The sequence below is a fragment of the Dipodomys merriami genome, unplaced genomic scaffold (genome assembly GCF_024711535.1).
Source record: "Dipodomys merriami isolate MVZ:Mamm:240054 unplaced genomic scaffold, mDipMer1.0.p SCAF_2, whole genome shotgun sequence".
NCBI classification, from domain to species: domain Eukaryota; kingdom Metazoa; phylum Chordata; class Mammalia; order Rodentia; family Heteromyidae; genus Dipodomys; species Dipodomys merriami.
This window is the reverse complement of record NW_027203381.1, coordinates 85,435,978-85,456,479: the sequence shown is the minus strand read 5'-3', so window position 1 is coordinate 85,456,479 and position 20,502 is coordinate 85,435,978. Positions and strand designations below refer to the sequence as shown.

General features: G+C 35.8%; 1 protein-coding gene across 2 annotated transcripts in view; it reads left to right on the top strand.

Annotated features, from left to right (window-relative positions):
- The window catches only part of Alcam (activated leukocyte cell adhesion molecule), a 178,792-nt gene that overhangs the window by 120,608 nt on the left and 37,682 nt on the right, over nucleotides 1–20,502 (top strand). For both annotated transcript variants that reach the window (XM_070030328.1, XM_070030327.1), the window contains exons 2-3: nucleotides 12,208–12,308; nucleotides 15,088–15,307. In XM_070030328.1, coding sequence (XP_069886429.1) covers nucleotides 12,208–12,308; nucleotides 15,088–15,307 — 321 coding nt within the window. The remainder of the gene's footprint in view (nucleotides 1–12,207; nucleotides 12,309–15,087; nucleotides 15,308–20,502) is intronic.

Genomic DNA, 20,502 nt, shown 5'->3' with positions numbered 1-20,502 from the left:
ACACACACACACACACAGGCACGCACGCATGCATACACACACACAGACACATTAATTTCATTTACCCATCAACATATACTTACATTTTCCTTATTTTGCTATTGTGAATGATGCTTCAATAAGCAGAGGAGTACAAATCATGGTTTTATATCTTATAGATATATCTGCTGTAGAAAGACTGCTAGATCATATGGTAATTTTGGGGTTTTTTTGTCAGTCATGGGGCTTAAACTTTGGGCTTGGGCGCTATCCCTCAGCTCTTCAGCTCAAGATGAGCACTCTACTGCTTGAGCCACAGCGCCACTTCTGATTTTCTAGTGTTTTATTGGAGATAAGAGTCTCACAGACTTTTCTGCGTCTGGTTTTGAACCGTGATCCTCAGATCTCAGCCTCCTGAGTAGTTAGCATTTACAGGTGTGAGCCACCGGCGCCCGGCTCATATGGTAATTTTTAACATTTTGAAAAACCTCCATATTATTGCTACAATGTCTATACCAATTTACATTCCCATCAACATTGTACAGCTTTTTTCCTCTACTTACACTCACAGCTATTGTTTCTTTTTGATAGTAGATACCCTAATATGCATGAATTAATATCTCATTGTGTATTTGACTTTTTTTACAGATGCTAAACATTTTTCACATAACTGTTGGCAATCTGCATATTTTCCTTGAAAAAATAACCTGTTTAGCTCGTATGTCCATATTAACCTGTTTACCTGTTTATTTCTTATTAAATAGTGTGAGTTCTTTATGTATTTTGGATTCTATCCTTTAACAGACGTATCATTTGACATATCTTCTCTGAAACTTTAAATAGCCTTTTCATTTTGTAGTAGAAGCTTTTACATCTGATATAGTCATACTTGCTTGTTTTTGCTTCTGTTATCTATGTTTTCTGTGTCACAATACAACAAAAGGAATTCATCCAAGGACAATGTCAAGGAATTTTCCAACATGTTCTCTTCCAGAAATGTTATGGTTGAAGGTCTTACATTTAAGCCTTTGATCTGTTTTGAGATAAGGGTTTATAAATAAAAAAGAATTAATTTAATTAGCTACTTACTAAACCATATTATTTTTCCTACTGCATCCATAATGACATTCTATTTTTCCAGAATCTGATAGTCTACTAATGTCAAGAGAGTAAATGTAATTATCTTCTTCCCAGTTTCTCTCCGAGTTAGTCAAGAGTTATTTGCGATTTGGGGAAAGCTCAGGCCAAACAGACTGAACAGGCAAACATTATGAAAGGAAAAAATCTATGTGAGAAAAAAATGAGGAGGGAACTGGAGGGGCTGGGAGAGTTAGCAGACTATAAACAAATAGAACCCTAAGTGACAAAGTAAAAGGAAGGCTGGGTGAAAGCAACCTTGTCAGGCACCAAGGAGCTGGTAAGCCAGTCGTTGGTAGCACGCCTAGGAATAACTCTCTTATGCTTGCTGACTTGCTTTAGTACACCTGCTGCACTTGGTCATTAGCTGGGAATAGCTGGTAAAACATGTGGCTGGAGCTAAATCTATTGATAGAGTTGCAGCAGTGAAGTCATTGGTGAGTTACGCTTCCTGCAGTTAAAGCTTCGTGATCTACATTTTTTATGTCAGCTCTACCTCATAAAGATTTTCCCCCTAAATAATAAACAAAGCAAATTAAATATTTATTTAGCAGATGTTTAAATAAGACCATGAAAATGTGACAGAGACACTGATGACACATACTGCAGACTTTAACAAGCACAGAAAAGCAACCGGTTGCAAGAATTCTCAGGCAAGTGTGGAGTTTACTAACGGTCCACATGCTCAAGTTCTTGTGGAATCACAGACTAAGGAAGAGCTATTTGCCCACCTCTGGGTTTTGGGTCCCCCCTACCCCCCCATCATTTTCTTGGTTTATTTGTTTTTGTTTTGTCAGCTTGTCCTTGGTAGTGAGGTTCTGAAAATTCTTCAGAGGGATAAACACTAAGCCATTTTCTAAATTGCAGTGTGAATATTCAACATATAAACTTAAAATTGGCTTCCGGGGATTAAGTCTTCAAAGAGTTCTTGTGTTTTTTTTTAAATCTTTAGAAGTTAGGAAAAGTTTCAAACCTGGAGGCAGCTTTCCCAGTGACAATTTCAAAGGCCTGCTCATCTTTCCATTCTGACACCCTTAGAAATAACAAAACTACCTTCCAGCACAGTTCCTGATAGTTCTCATCTCCATTCACTGCCTTCCTAAATTACCTTGTACCTTCCTACCTTTCCTCCCACTCATCAATTAAGAATTAGATTGTCAGAGAAAATGGAATCCATGAAAAGTTAATGTTAAAATATTAATAGATACTGGTGTTCTATCTAAGTTCATCTATCCCAGAATCACCCAGCTGAGTTTCCATCAGGGACAAGCTGTGATAAGCATAGCTTCTGTGCTTATTCAATCATAGTCTTCACCAAATCCTCTAGCTAAGTTATAATTGCACACATAAACATGTATGGGAGTATATTCATCTATATGCATAAGCATTACCTAAAGTAAGCTATATGCTAAGAAGGATTATAGTAGTGTCACTCCTTTGAACAACAGACTTATTAACAAAATGAATACCAAGAAGCTGGGACATGTGTTGTCTGGGAGGGTCAAAACCAAGGGGAAAAAATCAGAAAATAGAGGAAGAGTGGGCAAAAGAATCCATAGCATTCAATGTGCACGTGTGAAAATGGAGCCAGGTAAATTGAGGGAGTGGGTGGGGATGGGCGAGATGGGGAAAGATGATGAAAGAGGTGACAATGATCTAGATGGACTGTACACACAAGGTGACATGCTGAACTGAAACACTTTTTTACAACTACTTGAAGATAATTTCTTTAAATAGATAAATAGCTTAAAAATGTAATATAGGAAAATTATTGCAACCTGTACAGGAAACTTTTTTCCTTTAAAACTTTATCTCACGCTGTGCTTTATGTATTTTCAAAAAGAGTATCTTGGACACCTGTTTCTATTTCCCCATCTTCCTCAATGCTAGAGAGCTAGATCATATGATATGAACACAGGGAAAATATCATATAAATACCATGTTCTCCTTATTACCTTAACTTACCCTGCAACCCCTCTGAGAGCTGTCAATTAAACGCATGGAATTTACACAAATTAAATCTCTGAAATCAGCTAGCAAAGCTATACCAAATATGTCGAAAACCTTATTAAATAGCTTTTTAACCTTTATTGCTTATTATGTTTGGTTATACAAATCTACATCCTCAAGAGACCTAGGCAATGCTAATAGGAATTTATTTGAAGAAAAGAGCAAAAAGCTATTTCAACCAATATAAACATTCTTCAGTACCAAGTTAGATACTTAAAGCAGAATATACCAGAAGGTAGTACTCTGGACAAGATCACTTAGTTCAGAAACATAGCTCAGTTACATTTCTTGAGCAGCCTTACCAATGTATTTGTCAGCCCTGGCACTTCTCAACTTCAATTATAAAACAGAATTCTCTCAGTCTGTTATTCTAATGTGGTTGAATATTTCTTTAAATGCTAAAGAAATAACATTAACAAGGCTGTTATTAATAGATGCTCTCTGTGAAAACAAGGGTGATTTTATCTTTTAAAAATCTTTGCAATGTATTTTATCCCTAAACCATTTTGAAGAATATTAAAGCTATTTGGAATTTGTTATTTGGAGATTTGGGAGTGTTATCAAGGACAGCTTGGATTTTCTCATACCCAAGATTTTTGTTGTTGTTGTCATGGCATTGGATTATTTGCAAAAAAAAAACCCACAAATCTAATAATATCACCATAACTATGAATTCTTTCTGAAGACAGACTCTTGTTTAAATTCCAAACCTTCCCATTACTGCAGATGATGCAATCCTCTTTTGTGAAGCATTGTGTCTGCCTTCCTGTTGATGGAGTTCCATGAATACAGTACCACTATTCTTCTTGCTAAAGTAGCTGAACTGTAGCCACAGTTTCAATGCAGTTAATAGGCTAAAATGCACAGGAAAGTGACTCTTTTAAATAGTTAAACCTGACTTGTATGCTGAGAAAATATTCAGAGTAGTGGAACTTTAGTGTTTGTGATATATTAACCCATGGAATACTAAGGTATAAGTGCTAAATACCTACCTCATAAGTTATGCCAATTGCCAAATAAAGCCGTAGGGATTCAGACAGAGACAAAACAAGAAGAAATGTGGGAAAAAATGAAATGGGGCATGGGAGAACAGGGAAAATAATATTTTGCTGATTTTTATCATATTGGCTAATTATAAGAGTAGTGGTTCTCATTATTAAAGACAAAGCCCTAGATATTTAGAAATGTGGAAGACAAATGTAGCCAAAGCAAGCAGGATACTGGTGACTCATGTCTGTAATCCTAGCACCTCAGGAAGCTGAGATCTAAGGACCATGGTTCAAAGCCAGCTTCAGCAGGAAAATCCTCATCTCTAATTAATCACAGAAAAAAACCCAGAATGGGTGCTGTAGCTCAGGTGGTACAGTGTTAGCCTTAAGACAAAAAAGAGCTTAGGGACAGCACCAAGGCCCAGTGTGCAAGGCTCACGACTGGCAAAAATAAAAAGTAGTCAACCTCAAGAAGTTCAGTTCACATGAGCTACTGCTTACATATATATTTTAGTTTTTTTAATATAGTATTGTGTAGCAGCTTATAGGCTATAACCAATATAATCTATAGTAGATTGAAAGCATGATTATGATTTCTGTCAGTCTCATTTACTAGGAAAGTATACTGTAAAATAAAACTTGTTATTATTTTTTATATATGAAACCTAATTTTATTTTGGTTCAATTGATTGCCACACACCCCCACCAAAAAAGCATGAAGTAGTTTTCTGTGTGGTTTCATTTTTTTTAATTTAAGCTCAGCCACTGAAGGACATGAAGATCCTCTGTAGTCTAGTCAAGACTGGATCTCAGGCAGGATGGCTGCAAGACAGCTGGACAAGTGTGGGAGATGCCCAGGGTCCTCCTCAGAACAAGGAATGTGAGGGAACTTGTTAAAGAAACCCTAAAAATTCCAGTGCTTTTAGTGACATTTCAAATGAAACGCTGGATCTTTCTTGTGTGTGTATTGTATTTCATTATGTATTTTTTAAAGTAAAATCACCTTTTTGAGGAGAGTATTTTAAGACACTCATTTTAAATCATCACAGCACTCCTATATCCACATTTAGTCTGAATTCTCTAGAATTTCAATGACTCCTGTACAGTTTTCTGGAATGCTAAATGCAGATAAAATTTTTGACTTGATTGATGTCAGAAAACCTCTCTCAATGTAATTTAGTTTCCTCATTAGTATGGAAATACTGTCACCTTCACTAAGTGAATATTATATATGTTCAATATCAAAATATATTCAAGAAGAAGAAAATAGTATCTATGATTCTCACTTCTTTTCAAGGGACTCACAGCATTATGGAGATCTGTGTTCTACTCTGGCATTGTGATCCTGGTGCTAATTCCATCAGGTTCCTTGAACAAAAGCCCTTAGAATCTTATTTATATGTTTTCCTCCTCCAAGTATAGCTAATACTTTGCCTGAATCAAGAGTTCAGTGAAAGCCAGTACATGAATGGACATACAGAAGAGATGGTTTTTGAGACAGACTTGAAAGAACACATAGGAACTCAGATGGACAGGCTCAAGGAATGAAAACTGCGAGGGACAGGTGGGGAAAGCCTAAGCAAAGTGGGTGGAGTGGGCACTGTGACGGCTCAGCCTCACCGGGGCTCCCATGTTTGCAGTAAAATGTGCATACAAATCAATGCATAGCACAGCAATCAATACCAATACTGATACATGTACCTTAAACTTTATGTAGACCTGTTGCATAAAAGAGATGGTTACCTTAACCTATGGATCAGTAGTGATAGAGACTGATAAAATACCAAATTTTGTAATCAAAATAAAGAGAAAGTATCTTAAAACATAATCTGACATACTAATGTTTAACGAGATGATCCTTTTCCCTCCAGATACTGTTCAGAGTGTGCCAACCATTCATCTAGTATTTCTAATGTAAAACAATAGGAAATAGGGCTGGGAAGGTGGCTCTGTGGTAGAGTGCATGCATGAGGACCTGTGTTCAATTCTTCAATACTACATAAGCAGAAAAGGCCGAAAGTAATGCTGTGGCTCAAGTGGTAGAGCTCTACACTTCCACTGAAGAGCTGAGGGACAGCGCCCAGGCCCAGAGTTCAGATCCCATGACCAAAAAAAAAAAAAAGACTTCCTAGGTCAAGCCAACAATAATCAAAGCTTGAACAGAATGCTACCATAAATAAATAAATAAATAAATAAATAAATAAATAAATAAATAAATAAATAGGAAATGGGGAAAAATAAAAGACCAAATTTTTTTTCACGTTTGTAGACATTATTTCATTATGTCTATATCACACATCTGGCTTGTGAAAGGATATACACAGTTGAACAATAATTTCCCTACCTCAGATCCAACAGTTATCCAATGTGGACAAATTACTTAAATGAAACTTGATGAAGGGAAAATATAACCAAATAACTTAAATGGAAAAAAAGAAAGAAAGAAGAAAAGAACTTTCCTATTCTCCCTAATAAATGTCTGATATAATCAGAATTTCCTCCTATATTCCATCCATGCCAAATTACTGATGAATTATAGTTCTTGTGCCTGTCACCCACAATACCTGTATATGTGTATATGTGCACATGTATTTGTATTTGCATACATAAATATACATATAATGACCTGTATGAAATGTAAACTCTTGTCTAAATTATTGTTTAATTTGATAATATAGGGAAAGAAGAAATTATGAGTTAACTTCCTAGGGTGGAATCATAAAATCATAGTTTCACTATCTTCTTCAAGATATGTAATTCACTGTACCAGCACAACTATGATAGTTTGTGTTATTAAATTTTATATAGAGAGATATAGAAATAGATATATATAGGCCATGTATAGCTTAGAAAGATTATATACAGAGTGAATAGTTGGTGCTTGATTGTGGTATATGAACAGGATTTGCTAGAACAACGTATCTTACTCATTTCTATAAAAAGTTGATGACCAAAACCTAAAGTCTTCAATGTATCCCCCTATTATACTTTAAATAATACATTAATGTGTAAAAACAAACTTTATATTAACCAGATATTATTTACCCCATCTGCCTTGATCCCTTTGCTTCTATTCAATTATGTTTTGTTTTGTTTTGTTTTTCTCTAGTTTAGTGTATATGACTTTAAACTCTTCTGCCTTGAAACCCATAGTTTTATTGAGTATCAGAAATTGATCAAAGGTTTACACCTGTGGTTCTCAGTGAAGTGTATGGGGACAATTTTGCCACAGAAGGTACATTTGTAATATCTAATTATTGCCATGGAGGGAATGGGCAACTCTCATCTGATCAATAGTAGAGATGCTGCAATCCAGCTTTCTTATATTCTGCTTATAACATTGCCAATCTAGTGACCAACTAAGAAACACTGCTATAAACTGGTATTATGAAGTATTCACATGTCAATAAGAGTTTTGCATATTCTAACTCATTAATAAATAAGAGCATTAGCAGATTTACCAAAATTCCTCAAATCAATATGACAATATTTTTAATAATCAACTTTCACTTACACCTACACCCTCTCCCATAATTTACTTGTTCAAGTAAGTCTTTGCTAGTAAGTACAAATTTCTATGAAACTAGGATTTAGTTCTTATGCCATAAACTCCGAGCCAATTTGTACTTGCAATTAACACTTATGGCACCTTAATAAGGCTTCAGGGCTCAAAAAGTGCTTTTAAGGATAGTGATGCGATTAAAGTATCAGTGTAATAAATAACAATTAACCCAATTTTCTATGCTACTTGCTATTCTTCTACTGGAAATGTGGCAGCAGATTCTGACTTTTAAGATGCCCCAATTCAAATGCCTGTATATATCACCGATATGTCAACAATGCAAGGAAAATGATCAGTCTGAACTGGACAATTATTTTTTATGGAAAAATCATTCGTCACTGGAGTGATCAAAACCTTTGGATTTTTAATTATCTTAATCAGAGAGCAAAAGTGACCACCTAGCTTCAAAATTTTGCAAGTCTGTTTTTGATGCTCCTTATAAGCTGTTTGCTGTACAGATATGTGACTGTAATTAGCTTGAGTGTTCAAGAACTTGCCTAGGATTCTATACATTAGATATATCAGTCAAGAGGTTTTTCTTACCACATTTTGTTTCCATTCAATTCTCCTATGTAACTTTTCTAAATATATTGTTCTTTTTTGGTTAATAAGCTTATTTAAAATTACATACTGCTTCTCAAGTATGAACTCTCTTTACATCTTTACATTTGAAGACATAAATAGCAAAAATATTTCACAAAATACCTTAAGTATTTAGAGTAAATAACATATAAATATCAATAAAATATCTGAGATATCTAGTCATTTATATCATCAGATTATCACTGCAGAGAAAAACTCATGTTTATGCACATATGCATTTACTTGTATTTTAGAATCCTTTAAGGACATCATAAGAATTCTATATTTGCAGTGCTGCCTATTCATCTGGAGACTACAAAACCATGAGTAGTTTAATCAACTAATATTACAGGGACATAATTACAAGGGAGGTCTAGTAAGCTCAACTGAATTTTCAGATGTGGTAATTCAAAGATTAAAAAGCTCTTTCTTCTGTGAAAAGTATAAACAGAATCATGGAGGTTGCAGGTGCTTTGGCTGTTGCTGGCACTTCATCTCAAAGGTTAAGACATCTCTACAAATTAGGTTGTTAATTCATCACCAGATCACTAAGGTCTTAGGAGCCACTTTATCCCTAGGGGGTGGAGAAGTTAGCTCTCCCACAGATGCGAGCTTTTAATCTTGCTCTATGATAACCCTGGATTCAGTCTCCTCTTTCTAGAAGAAAAACATTGATGACTATTGCAGACTTGAAATGTGATTCTAAAATAAGCACAAGTGTATGGCTCCTAATGCCATCTATCCAATCATTCATTCTGCCCAGGGGCTGAGGAACAAAGCTTCTGTCTGTGGCTGTTGTCCTCATTCTTCTCATGTGTCCTATTTGTTTCTGTTTGCTCTGCTCTTCAGAGTTCAGTCCTGACTCCTTCCATATTTGGTATTGTTACTAAAAGAAAAGAAAAGAAAATCCATGAATTTCCAAATATCTTTAATAAAACAAACTGAAAATCCACTAACTTTTTGCTTTGTCCTCATCACAAATGAGGAAAGGAACATGCTCAGTATCATCTTCACGTCAGAAAGCACAAACAACCTCTAATTTCACCTGAATGGAAAGGAGATTATCTTTCTATCTTCCCAACCAAGAAACCTGTAAAAATATGCTACAAAATACGCTTTTTTCTCCCTCCACAAGACAGAGATTGCCTTTTATGCAAGGACAAAACTCAAGTAACTGACCTGCACATCGAAAGTAAGATAAGTCAGCCTTTAGAATATGCACTAGGAATAAGAAATCACTTAAAGTTCTAGTGTTAACAAATTCTCTCTGGTTTGCAAAGATGCGAATTTGATAACAAAGTAGAAAAGTCCTCTTCAGCAATCAAATGAGAAATCATATTACTAGGGGTCCTTTAAACACCAAGCATTGCTCCTGGAGACACAAACACTTAAAATGTGTAATCCTTTCCCTGTTGCAGTTGTACTTTCTTCATATTAATGATATACCAGGTTCTTGAAAGTCAGACAGTTTTAAAATCTGTTGAAAAATTCTGTGTGTGTAGGACACATTGATATTCTAGAAGGGAGAGGAGAAAAATGGTCTCCTAAAATGAACAAAGCATTATAATTTTGGAAAAGACCATTGGAATTTTGTCATTGTTTTGTTGGTTAGTTGTTGGTTTTTTTTTCCTTTACTTTGCAAAAAATTCACTTTATTGGTGCCCGAGACTTTAAGTTGCTTGTTGTTACTCATGGGTGGGAACCCATCAGTTAGAAGACATGGAGACATGTCCTGCCACCTCATATGAAGGAAAGACAATTCATCTTGAATTCACTTCATAGACTCACACAATGGCTTCTCGGGCTTGTCAGACCTGCACCTGTATATGGACAGGTCACACAATACATGGTAGAAATTCCTGAGGAAACAAGGAGCATAGAAAGCAAGTACTGTTTGGAAATAAAGCTGTGTGTTAAATGTGATTAGTTTGCACATCTGTGACTATGTATCTCAATGCTCATTAGGTTTCCAATGTAGGTTATTGGTAGAGCGCTTGCCTAGCATGTTTACAACTTCACCATTAATAAATAAAGCAAAAAAATGCATTTAGCACCTCTCCTCCCCATTATTTTTTATTCAAAAAAGATTGACTCGGTCATCTCTGCATTTGCAATCTTCTGGTGTTTGATGTTTCAAAACCAAAATGTAGTTGTAATATGTTAATGTTAATTTTTTTGAAAAAATATTCCTTATTATATAACAATAAACAATTTAAGATGTACCTCTTCTCTCACTCAAGTGAAAACACATTATCACTTGTCATCGTTTGCATTCTGTATCTTAGCAATTGTGAAAATGTTGCTGTGTTGCATATTTACATTAACTTTGCTCTTTGTTCTTTATGTTTGTATTCAGCGGATAAATTGCTTAAAGGGGAAGTATCCTTTTCAATCAATATTATTTTAAAATGGATATTTTATTCTTTTTACCTTAAAAAAGTGAATGAGTTTAGCCTCTATATAAAAGATTTGCACATACTGTGGTTAACCGAGAATGACAGCATCTCTGCAGTCCTGCTTCTTCAGAAAGACAAAATGATTTTATTTATGAATTGTAGATTGCTGTAGCTTTGCCCTTTGGCACCACCTGGTGGACAAAATACCATTTTGTCTCTATAGTTTACCCCCTTCACATGCATGTCCAGTTGTGACATACCTTGTTAAATTGTTTTACATTTTAAATACCTTTGTAGACAAAATAACTTCAACTATATAACTTGTTTATTAATTGCTATTAACTTGAGTGAGCTTTTAAAATTTTCAACATGAAAAACCTATGCATATTTATGGGGTACAGTACGACATTTGAATATATTTATGCAATATACCATTTGTCCTGAACAAATCAGTATAAGTTACCTAAAATTTATTTAGGTTTAGAGTCCTCAACATTATACCTTTCAGCAGTAGAGTGTTATGAATTATAGTCACCCCATTATGTTGTAATAATTAGGTACCAAAACATCCAATCTCTCTCTATCCTCTTCTCCCAAACATTTCTAGTCTCTCCTTTCAGATCAGATCTACTATTTTAGAAATAACGTATAATATTTGTCTTTCTGTCCCAAAATGCTTGATTTCTTCATACCTCATGATTATATACAAATATGATGAATATTTTACATTCCAATGAAAAAAATCTTTGTTTTGACATTTTAATTACCTATTATTTATAGATTTCCCACTCATCAATAAGACCAAGGAGCTTTTCATCTTGTAATAACAAATTGTGGTTTAAATAAGATTTCTTTGTCCCCCTAAAATGCTAACCTCTTTGTAAATAACAATTTTAAAAGAAATTTTATATTACTATTATATTAATATTCATTAATATATTAGTATTATATATTTTATGGAAAAGTATTAAATTAATATTTAAACCTCTAGAGCTTTTTTTTTTGTCCATCATGGGGCTTGAACTCTGGCCCTTGGTGCTGTCCCTCAGCACTTCAGCTCAAGGCTAGCACTCTACCACTTGAGCCACGGTGCCGTTTCTGGTTTTCTGGTGGTAAGAGTTTCATGGAGTTTCTTGCCCAGGCTGGCTTTGAACTGCCATCCTCAGATCTCAGCCTCCGGAGTAGCTAGGATTACAGACGTGAGCCACTGGCTCCTGGCTCAACCTCTACAGCTTTAAAGTGCTCTTTGCCTTCTCATTTTTCTTCTTACAAATAAAATTGAATTGTGGTTATAAATGTATTAGTTCTTGCTTTGGTAGTTTTTCTTTAGCTTGGACAGTATTTTTAAATGTATGTACATATATATGTAAAGATTCATAAAGAGTAATTCAAATATATGTAAGTATAGCTTGATCATTTAAAAGGTGTTCTTTGTGAGTATATTTCTGTTAAATACAGTAAAGATGACCCACAAATACATTCCACAACACACCTATACTATGATGTCAACAAAACACTTAAAATATCTTTTTGTTTTTCCTTTCACCTGAAGGTCTTGGATGGTATACTGTAAATTCAGCATACGGAGATACCATAATCATGCCTTGCCGACTCGATGTACCTCAGAATCTCATGTTTGGCAAATGGAAATATGTAAGTGTGGAATTTTAAATTTATACAATGGCAGTGCTCATCCATGTATAGCAAAGTAAGAAGGTTGGAATTAACTGTATTAGATGAGCCAATACAACTTCTAGGTTTGTAAAAAAAACACTATTTCAAAATAAATGCAATAAACACACCATTCTTAGGTCCTACTAGTGTGAAAAATTCATTCTTAAGAATTAGAGGTAGAGATATATAGATTTCCACAAAGGACCATCTGTGGGGAATAAATCAGAGCTTATAGAGGGGCTCTGCTCCCCAGTGTTCTTGCTCTTTTCACATAGCCAGGGTAGCCATGGACGTGGTAGGAGATATCTCTAGCTCCTTGAATATTAACTGGAATTTGAGCAAGGAAAACACTTGGTGCTCAAGTAACTCATTAGATGCTGCTCCTTAACAACAGTTCTCATGGCCTTTTATGGTTTGTGACTCATTATGATTTGTACAAAAGTATAGTTTGATTCATTTTTTTAGGCCTTTTTCTTCGCACATCTCCCAGAAAAAAAAATTCTTCAGAATACACAAATTGACCTGACAGTCTTTTAGCCTGTGGTTTCTGAAGCCAGACTAATAGGTGATAACCCACGGAGTTCTGGGCAAGTGAGTGAATCCTTACTATTCAATATCAAATGAGATAAGAGTATCTTCCTCACAGAGATGGAATGGCTAAAGCAAAACATATCAAAGCACTTAAGGGCACCTGAGTTGTGGCAATTGCTTGAAGAAGTCATCGAATGTAATTTTGAACTACAAAACTGTAATCCGTGTGTGGGGTGTGTGTGTGTGTGTGTGTGTGTGTGTGTGTGTGTGTGGCATGTGAATGGAAGGGGGTGGGGGGACACCATGACACTCTTCTGACTTCCCCCTCCTTCTCCTAGTATCTGATTCTCTCTAGATAGCTCTAAGTATTTCTAGATCTTTATTAACATGCTAAGGTGAAGTTAAGACCTAGGAGAGAAGTCTATGTAGCATCCTCCCAAATTCTTAGAGCTTGGGGTGTGTACCACACAATTAATTCATCTGTGGATCAACTTGCAGTCAAAATGAATGGAATCAAGTGAAAAAAGTCTTTGGGGATCATAGAAAATGTTAAGTATGACACTGAATAGTTTCCATGTAAATGGTAGTACTGAAAAGCAATCAGTAATGGCCAGTTTCCAATTGTCTGTTAAGCAAAAAGACCCAGGAATAATCAGATGAGATACATTTGAGTTATTGTGTCAGCGTTGTTTTGCAGAAATTGTACAAATGTTCTAATGTAATGCAAGCACCTGAAAGACAAATGGAAGCGATAGGGGGGAAATGAAAGGAAGCAAACATGAGAAGATGCGTTAGTTTCTCCTCATCACTGTGAACTTCCAGTGAACGGAGACCACAGTTGTCCACTCCTCCCGTGCCACCCTCTCAGCTCTTTATTAGTATCAACCACAGTGCTAGGTATGGAAAAAGTATCTAACCACTGTCTAAAGTGGAACAGGATAGTCAGAAGGAGGCCAGGAAACTGAACTCACATCTCAGCAGCAGAGACCTGGAGAAGCTAATTTAGGATTCATTGTCTAATCTGTAAATGAGACTAGAATTCGAACTTCCAAGGTGCTTACAAGCATTAAATCAATTACCTGCTGCATAGAAAGCCAAAACATCTGCCACATAATTGTTCACAAATGAATAACATAAGGGAAGGGCTGTGGAAACTTAAAGTGTTGGTCTATTTATCCTACCATGAAGAAATAACTGAAGACAAGGATTCTCACTGTAAACCTGGGATAAGGCTAAAAGATGTAAGAACGCTATCACTGAAGTATTCATATACTTGTAAAACTATTAGACACCACGATAAGCCTAGTGACCAATACAAATATTTTTTTAGAAGTTAGTCTCTACAGAACCTTAAAAAATTTTCCAAGTATGTCAGCATGCTTTTCTTATTTTCTCAGCGGCCTGGTAAGGTAAGTAAAAAAAGGAATTGATCCCAATTTTAGACTAAATGGTCTTTTGGCTAAGAAAATTTGAAGAAATGTGCCTCGTCTCTATCCTTTGGCATCATTGTATTTGCCAGATTTTAATCTCATTTTGAGAAATTACTATTTTAAAGCCTCTTGAGTTGTGTTTTATGACTCAGGTAGTAAAAAATGTGGACTTTAGTGGTTAACCTGATTTTCTTGCTTAATGCACATGATTGTTTTACAAGGATAAATGCTCTTCTCCAGGAAGAGAGGGTAAGTGGTGGTCGTAGAAAGGTCAGCCGCATCCGCTCTGTGGGAAGAGGGGGACCTTTAATGTATGTGGATTAAAATAAAGAATAGGCCTGAAGATTGCTACCCAGAATATCTAGATCTGTATTTGCAGCTCAAGAATATTGCTTGCTGCAATATTTATCAGAACACCATTTTCCACATGTCTGTGGTAGTTTATGTTTTAAATTTTATATTGAAGAAGACCAGTCCTTGTCAGTTTCAAAACAGCACCTAATTTTGTCCTTTAGATGGTGGGAAAAAAAATCTCAGTGGGTTTGAGCTCAGCACCTTTTCTTTCCCCACATTTAAATCAACCTGTAAAACAACTTACGGCTTCCTTCTTAGGAAGAGTGAATTTTCTGGAAGCAAAGACTTCTGGAGGCTGTTAGGCCCTATTATTATTCTTGAAGAAAAATATAGTAAATATTGGTATAAGAAGGTGACCAAGGAAGGTTTGTTTTTCTGACTGTCATCTTATACATCTGAATATGCTTGTCCTTTTAAATAAAACACATTATTTCAATTTTCAGGAGAAGCCCGATGGCTCGCCAGTATTTATCGCCTTCAGGTCCTCTACAAAGAAAAGTGTGCAGTATGATGATGTACCGGAATACAAAGACAGATTGAACCTCTCAGAAAACTACACCCTGTCTATCAGCAATGCAAAGATCAGTGACGAGAAGAGATTCGTGTGCATGCTGGTGACGGAGGACAATGTGTTTGAAGCCCCAACAGTAGTGAAAGTGTTCAGTAAGTAGCCCTACATGTGACTGTTAAGGGGTAGTGATGGCTAGTCCTACAGCAGGTTCTTCAGGAAAAAAGAATGAGCTTCCTGTAGTGCCTCTATATCGTGTATCTTGGGAGATTTCTACAGATCTTCCTTCTGCTCATGCATGCCGTCCACAAGCAAAGTAGGGTCTGAAATTGAAAGAGGAGATTTGCAACAAGAAACAAGGAAGTAAAATAATAGTCTTTGTTTTTTGTTGTGTAAAGTTTTCTGAGATCTGAATACCACAGAAATAAGTGGTAAAAAAAAGAAAGAAAGAAAAAACTGGCATATGAGCCGTGATTTTCACTGAGTCATACAAATAAATATTTTGAGGTATAGAGAGACATGTCAGAAAGAAATACCTATAGATTATTAGGCTGAACCATTCTAAATTACCACTTTAATATATGCAAGCAACAAATACAATGGCAGTACCAGGCTATCTTGTGACCTAGAGATCTAAGTATATAATTTTTATGTTTATGATATGTGTATGTGTCCTGTCCTTTAATGCTCATTGATGAATTTAAAGTGTTCACTTGGCTAAGAAAATTTCCTATAATATAAACTCTCAGCAAGCTATGAATGTGTGTGAGGTTAAGGTAAAGGTTTAAGTTTAGAAGAAAAAAATAAAAAGAAAAGAAACTTAGCACAATTATTATAGTCACTATGGCAAAGTTACCTTTGCCTAATAATAATATATAGATAATGGTACTTGAGAAGGTATAATTAAAGCATTTCATCTCTTAAGATTCAAATAAAAGAGTTCTACCTTATGTTTTAGAAATTACAGGAAGAAAAGTAGGTTTCAAAAGTTTCAGAAAGCTAGTCCTTTTTAATTAGGGAAGAATATCTCTTATTTTTCAACTTTTTTATTCCTTCTGCTTTCTGATAAGACTTTTTGACAGCACCTAGTAATTATTAAAATAAATAGTGAAGAAAAAAACCCAGAGGGCCTTCAACTACAGCAAGTAAGCTGGGTTCCACCCCCCTTCAATTTTCTGTAATAACTTATGCAACTAAGTAGGTCTCTCCCTTAAGTATTTATATGGACTTCAAAGCTCCTATGGGTTCAGGATGTGGACTCAAAGGGTGCTTATACTATCAAAGAAAACACATTCTCCAGGAGAGCCTTGAAAAAGCATATTGCATGGTTCAGTTCAGTTTAGGAGGCAGATTCCAGAAATCATCTGACCTTACAATCATTTTAGACTTGAACAAGTACCAAGTATTTGCCAGCCATGTCTACCCCCATGAAGCACATAAAGTCAAAGGCCAGCATTTTGAATTTTCCCAGAGCCCAAGCGAATTCTTTATTTCTTCAAATTTTGTTCTGATAATATTAGAACAAGTGAACTTACCACTGCTCATAGGATATATGTATATATCTTATGATACCATAAATACAACCAGATGTCAAGGATATATAAAGTGACAGCACTCTCCTAATAATGGATAGAAATTCTCTATTTCCAAGTTCCTTTAATACTCCATTAAAATTATTGAATGTCAAGGTAGTATAAAAGGAAGTTGAGAAAATTTAAGTTGCTGCATTTAGGAGATTCATTCATGACATTTTCTCAATCTTTTTTTTTTCTTTTAAAATAATGCCATAGTGCTATACAGAAATATGAAACTAAAAATTCCGTTGGTCTAATTCAAGTAAATCTGTAAGCTGCTTTGGAATACAGAGGATTCTGTGCTGCAGAAAACATTTCCCTCCTTCTTCTTCCCCAACCATACACACACATGGCCAGCACTACTGTCCCCTTCTCTTTTGAATGTTGTTGAGAACAAAGCAATGCTCAGAAACAGAATTTGCATTCCAGGCTGGGGGCCAGGGAGAATTTACATAGACAAGTTGCACACTCTTGAAAATGGCAACTGTGAGACACTCGGAATCCAATCAAATGAACAGCATAGCTCACGATAAAGGCAGTGTTTACAAGATCATATATGGACTTTCTGCGACTTCTTTTTTCAAATAATGAGTTTACTTTGGGTCATTTTTTGTGAAGCCAACAGCAGCTATGACTGGGAGACATCCATTCTGGCATGCATATATGGCAGTCACGGAAGAGTTACTGGGCTCATCAATCAGTCCTCTGTTGAGTCACCTAGCAACACCCACCACGTACCGTAGAATCCCGTGTGGCTCCTGTGATCCAATCCTACAGCAGCATGCGGCAGAATTCCTTGCTCACGGGCAAAGGGAAATTATATTTATTCAAACTACACATCCTGATGGATGACTTTACCTGTAGCACAGATTGATTTGTTTAGTTTTAAGCTATTGCTTAGACACAAGAAAGTATACACATGGGCCAATCCAGTTCTAAACAATGGGTGCATTAACACCACAAATCAGCGATTTTCAAAAGTTGAGTAGTAGCAAAATCAAACTGTTTGCATTTTGTGAACATTTGAGGTTAATGAAACTATTCAGAAGGAAGAATAGGCCTTTAAATGTTCCAGTGATTGTGCAAAAGACTCAGAGGTCAAATGGGATCCCAGAGAGCCAAATGGCTGTTAGTGTTGAGATGGAAAAGAAATCACTGAGCTGATCACAGGAAGACCTTGCTTTGTCACAACTGCTCCTAATTTCAGACCTCAGCCAAGACTCTGAGATGGCCTCATCAGTTAAATGAATGCTTCAGATGTTCAGGAGTTTTGCTCTTTTAACTCTTTGTAAGGAGCTTTAAAAAGAGAGAGGGGGTTGGGGAAGGTGAAAACGTGATTCTGTACAGTTCGATGGAATTCTGCTACATTTTTCAATGTCATTCATAATTTGTTTATGGAAAAGAGATCCAGTTACTCTGGATGTAGAGATGGGAAGATCACTTGAGTCCTAACTTCAGGACTAATCTGGGCAACATAGTATGTCAGTTTTAAAAAAAGGGTGGGGTAGGGGCTGGGAAGGTGGCTCAATGGTAGAGCGCTTGCCTTGCATTGCATGAGGCCCTGGGTTCGATTCCTCAGCACCACATAAGCAAGAAGAAAAAAGCCGGAAGTGGCGCTGTGGCTCAAGTGGTAGAGCGCTAGCCTTGAGCTGAAGAGCTGAGGGACAGTGCCCAGACCCAGACTTCAGGCCCCACGACCTGACCAAAAAAAAACAAATAAAATAAATAAATAAATAAAATAAAATAAAAAAGGGTGGGGGAGCAGTGAAGGGGATGTTATAAAGCACTTGAACTTCACAATTCTAATATGTGAGTTTCCTCTACTGGTGTTTTGTGGTATCACACACAGGAAAGCCTGTTTCTTGACACAATCTGACAAGCTCTCTAGGGGCATGCCATGTTTGTTGGCTTCTGAGTTCTTTGGAAGCTTCTATTTGAAAACTTTGAATTTAGGTATTTCTTATGCTTTATCAGAATTGAGTATCTCTCTTCCATCTTCCCCAGCAAAGTTATTCAATCTGAAAGTAGTGTTTTAAGAGGAGTGGAGGAAAAAGCTGAGAATTCTTCATTTAATGAATAAGGCCTACATTGCATATTTCAATTTTATTCTTTATATATAAAATATAATTTCCCCCATCTATTAGTGATATACACAACATGATTTCATGGACATGTAAGCTTTAAGTTTTTGTCAAATCTGAGCTTGGGTTGCTGCTGAGAAAAGCACCTGAAAGCGCATCTGCCTGTTTGTGTCCTCCTGTGTCAAAATGAGCTATCGGCAGGTCATTTTTGACAGTAATAGTAGAGCCATGAGGGTGATATATAAGAGTTCTTGCTTTTATTACTTTATCTTCACCTGCCTGTGAGATGGCTGGAGGTCAGGAAATACAAATTTTAGCAGGTTGATGATTTCTAGTTTTGTTCAATGATAATGTTTGAAACATTCACTAACCATAAGCTAGATCTTAAAGTAAATGAAAGTAACTATCTTGGAATATTTCTTCATGATAAACCCCTATCTGTACATCACCATTTCCTTCATTGCCATTTAAAAAAAATCTGTTTCACTTCTCTAGCTCACATAAAACAAAAAAAAATATAGCAGAAAAAACTTCTTTGTACGAACTGTTTCTAACTGTGATAAATATCAACTGTAGCTTTCCTTTTAATCATTAACCAACCACAGCTCTCAAAGGATAATAGTGAAAACTGTACAAGGTAGTAGAGTACCAGCCTTAATAATAATAATAAAAAAAGCCAGATGAGTGACCCTGTGTTGAAGCTTCAATACTGACACCAAAATAAGGAAAGAAAAGAAGGAAGGAAGGAAGGAAGGAAGGAAGGAAGGAAGGAAGGAAGGAAGGAAGGAAGGAAGGAAGGAAAAGAAAAGAAAGGGAGGGGAAGGGAAAAGAAGGTGAAGGGAGGGAAGGGGAGGGGATGGAAAAGAGTCATTTGGGCCTTATCATTCATTATATGACACCTTATCATTTATTACATGGCAATACTCTACACTACTAAAGGTAACAGTTACTCTCTCCTACAACACATAGACATGTGCACACATGTGTCCGTACATATATACATGCAAACATACATATATATGACCTATAAAATACTATCACATTTAGCATAAATGTTGGGATACTTATTTTTAAATCTCTCTATAAGATTTCAATGTTTTACTGTGGTGATGATGTAACTCCCATCCATTTCAACTGAGATAGCCAGGTCATTGAGGAAAATATATGAAAGCCACCATTTGATTTTAGAGTTATATTAGAGAAAGGTGATGCTCAGGATGAAAATTTGGCTTATTTTTAAATCACCACCCTCGATTAACTTGTTTTAACACTGTAAGTAAATTTGTGGTATTTCTTTTTCTTTCAGTTTTCTACTTGGTTATGAATCCTTGAATCATACTAGGACATTGTGCACATAAAGTTTCTTTTTAAAGAAATACTTTGGAATCAATATGCAATTTTGCTAAAATAGTACGTGTCCTCTTTTATGGTCCTCCAACAATTACACATCGATTGTTGCCACCTAACCTAACAGAAAATTGCATACAAAATATGCAGCTAATAGAGAGGGTTGAGACCAAGTTTTAAAGGGAAAATAACTCAAAGAAATATAATAGGTATTAACATTGTTTTGATAGTATTCACTATGACTTTCTTCCAAATAGAAAAATGAATATACATGTGGAAAGGACTAAATTTTAAGCCTACTTTCATCAAGTTTTCTTAGGTTAGCCACAGTTTTGTTCATTTTTGATG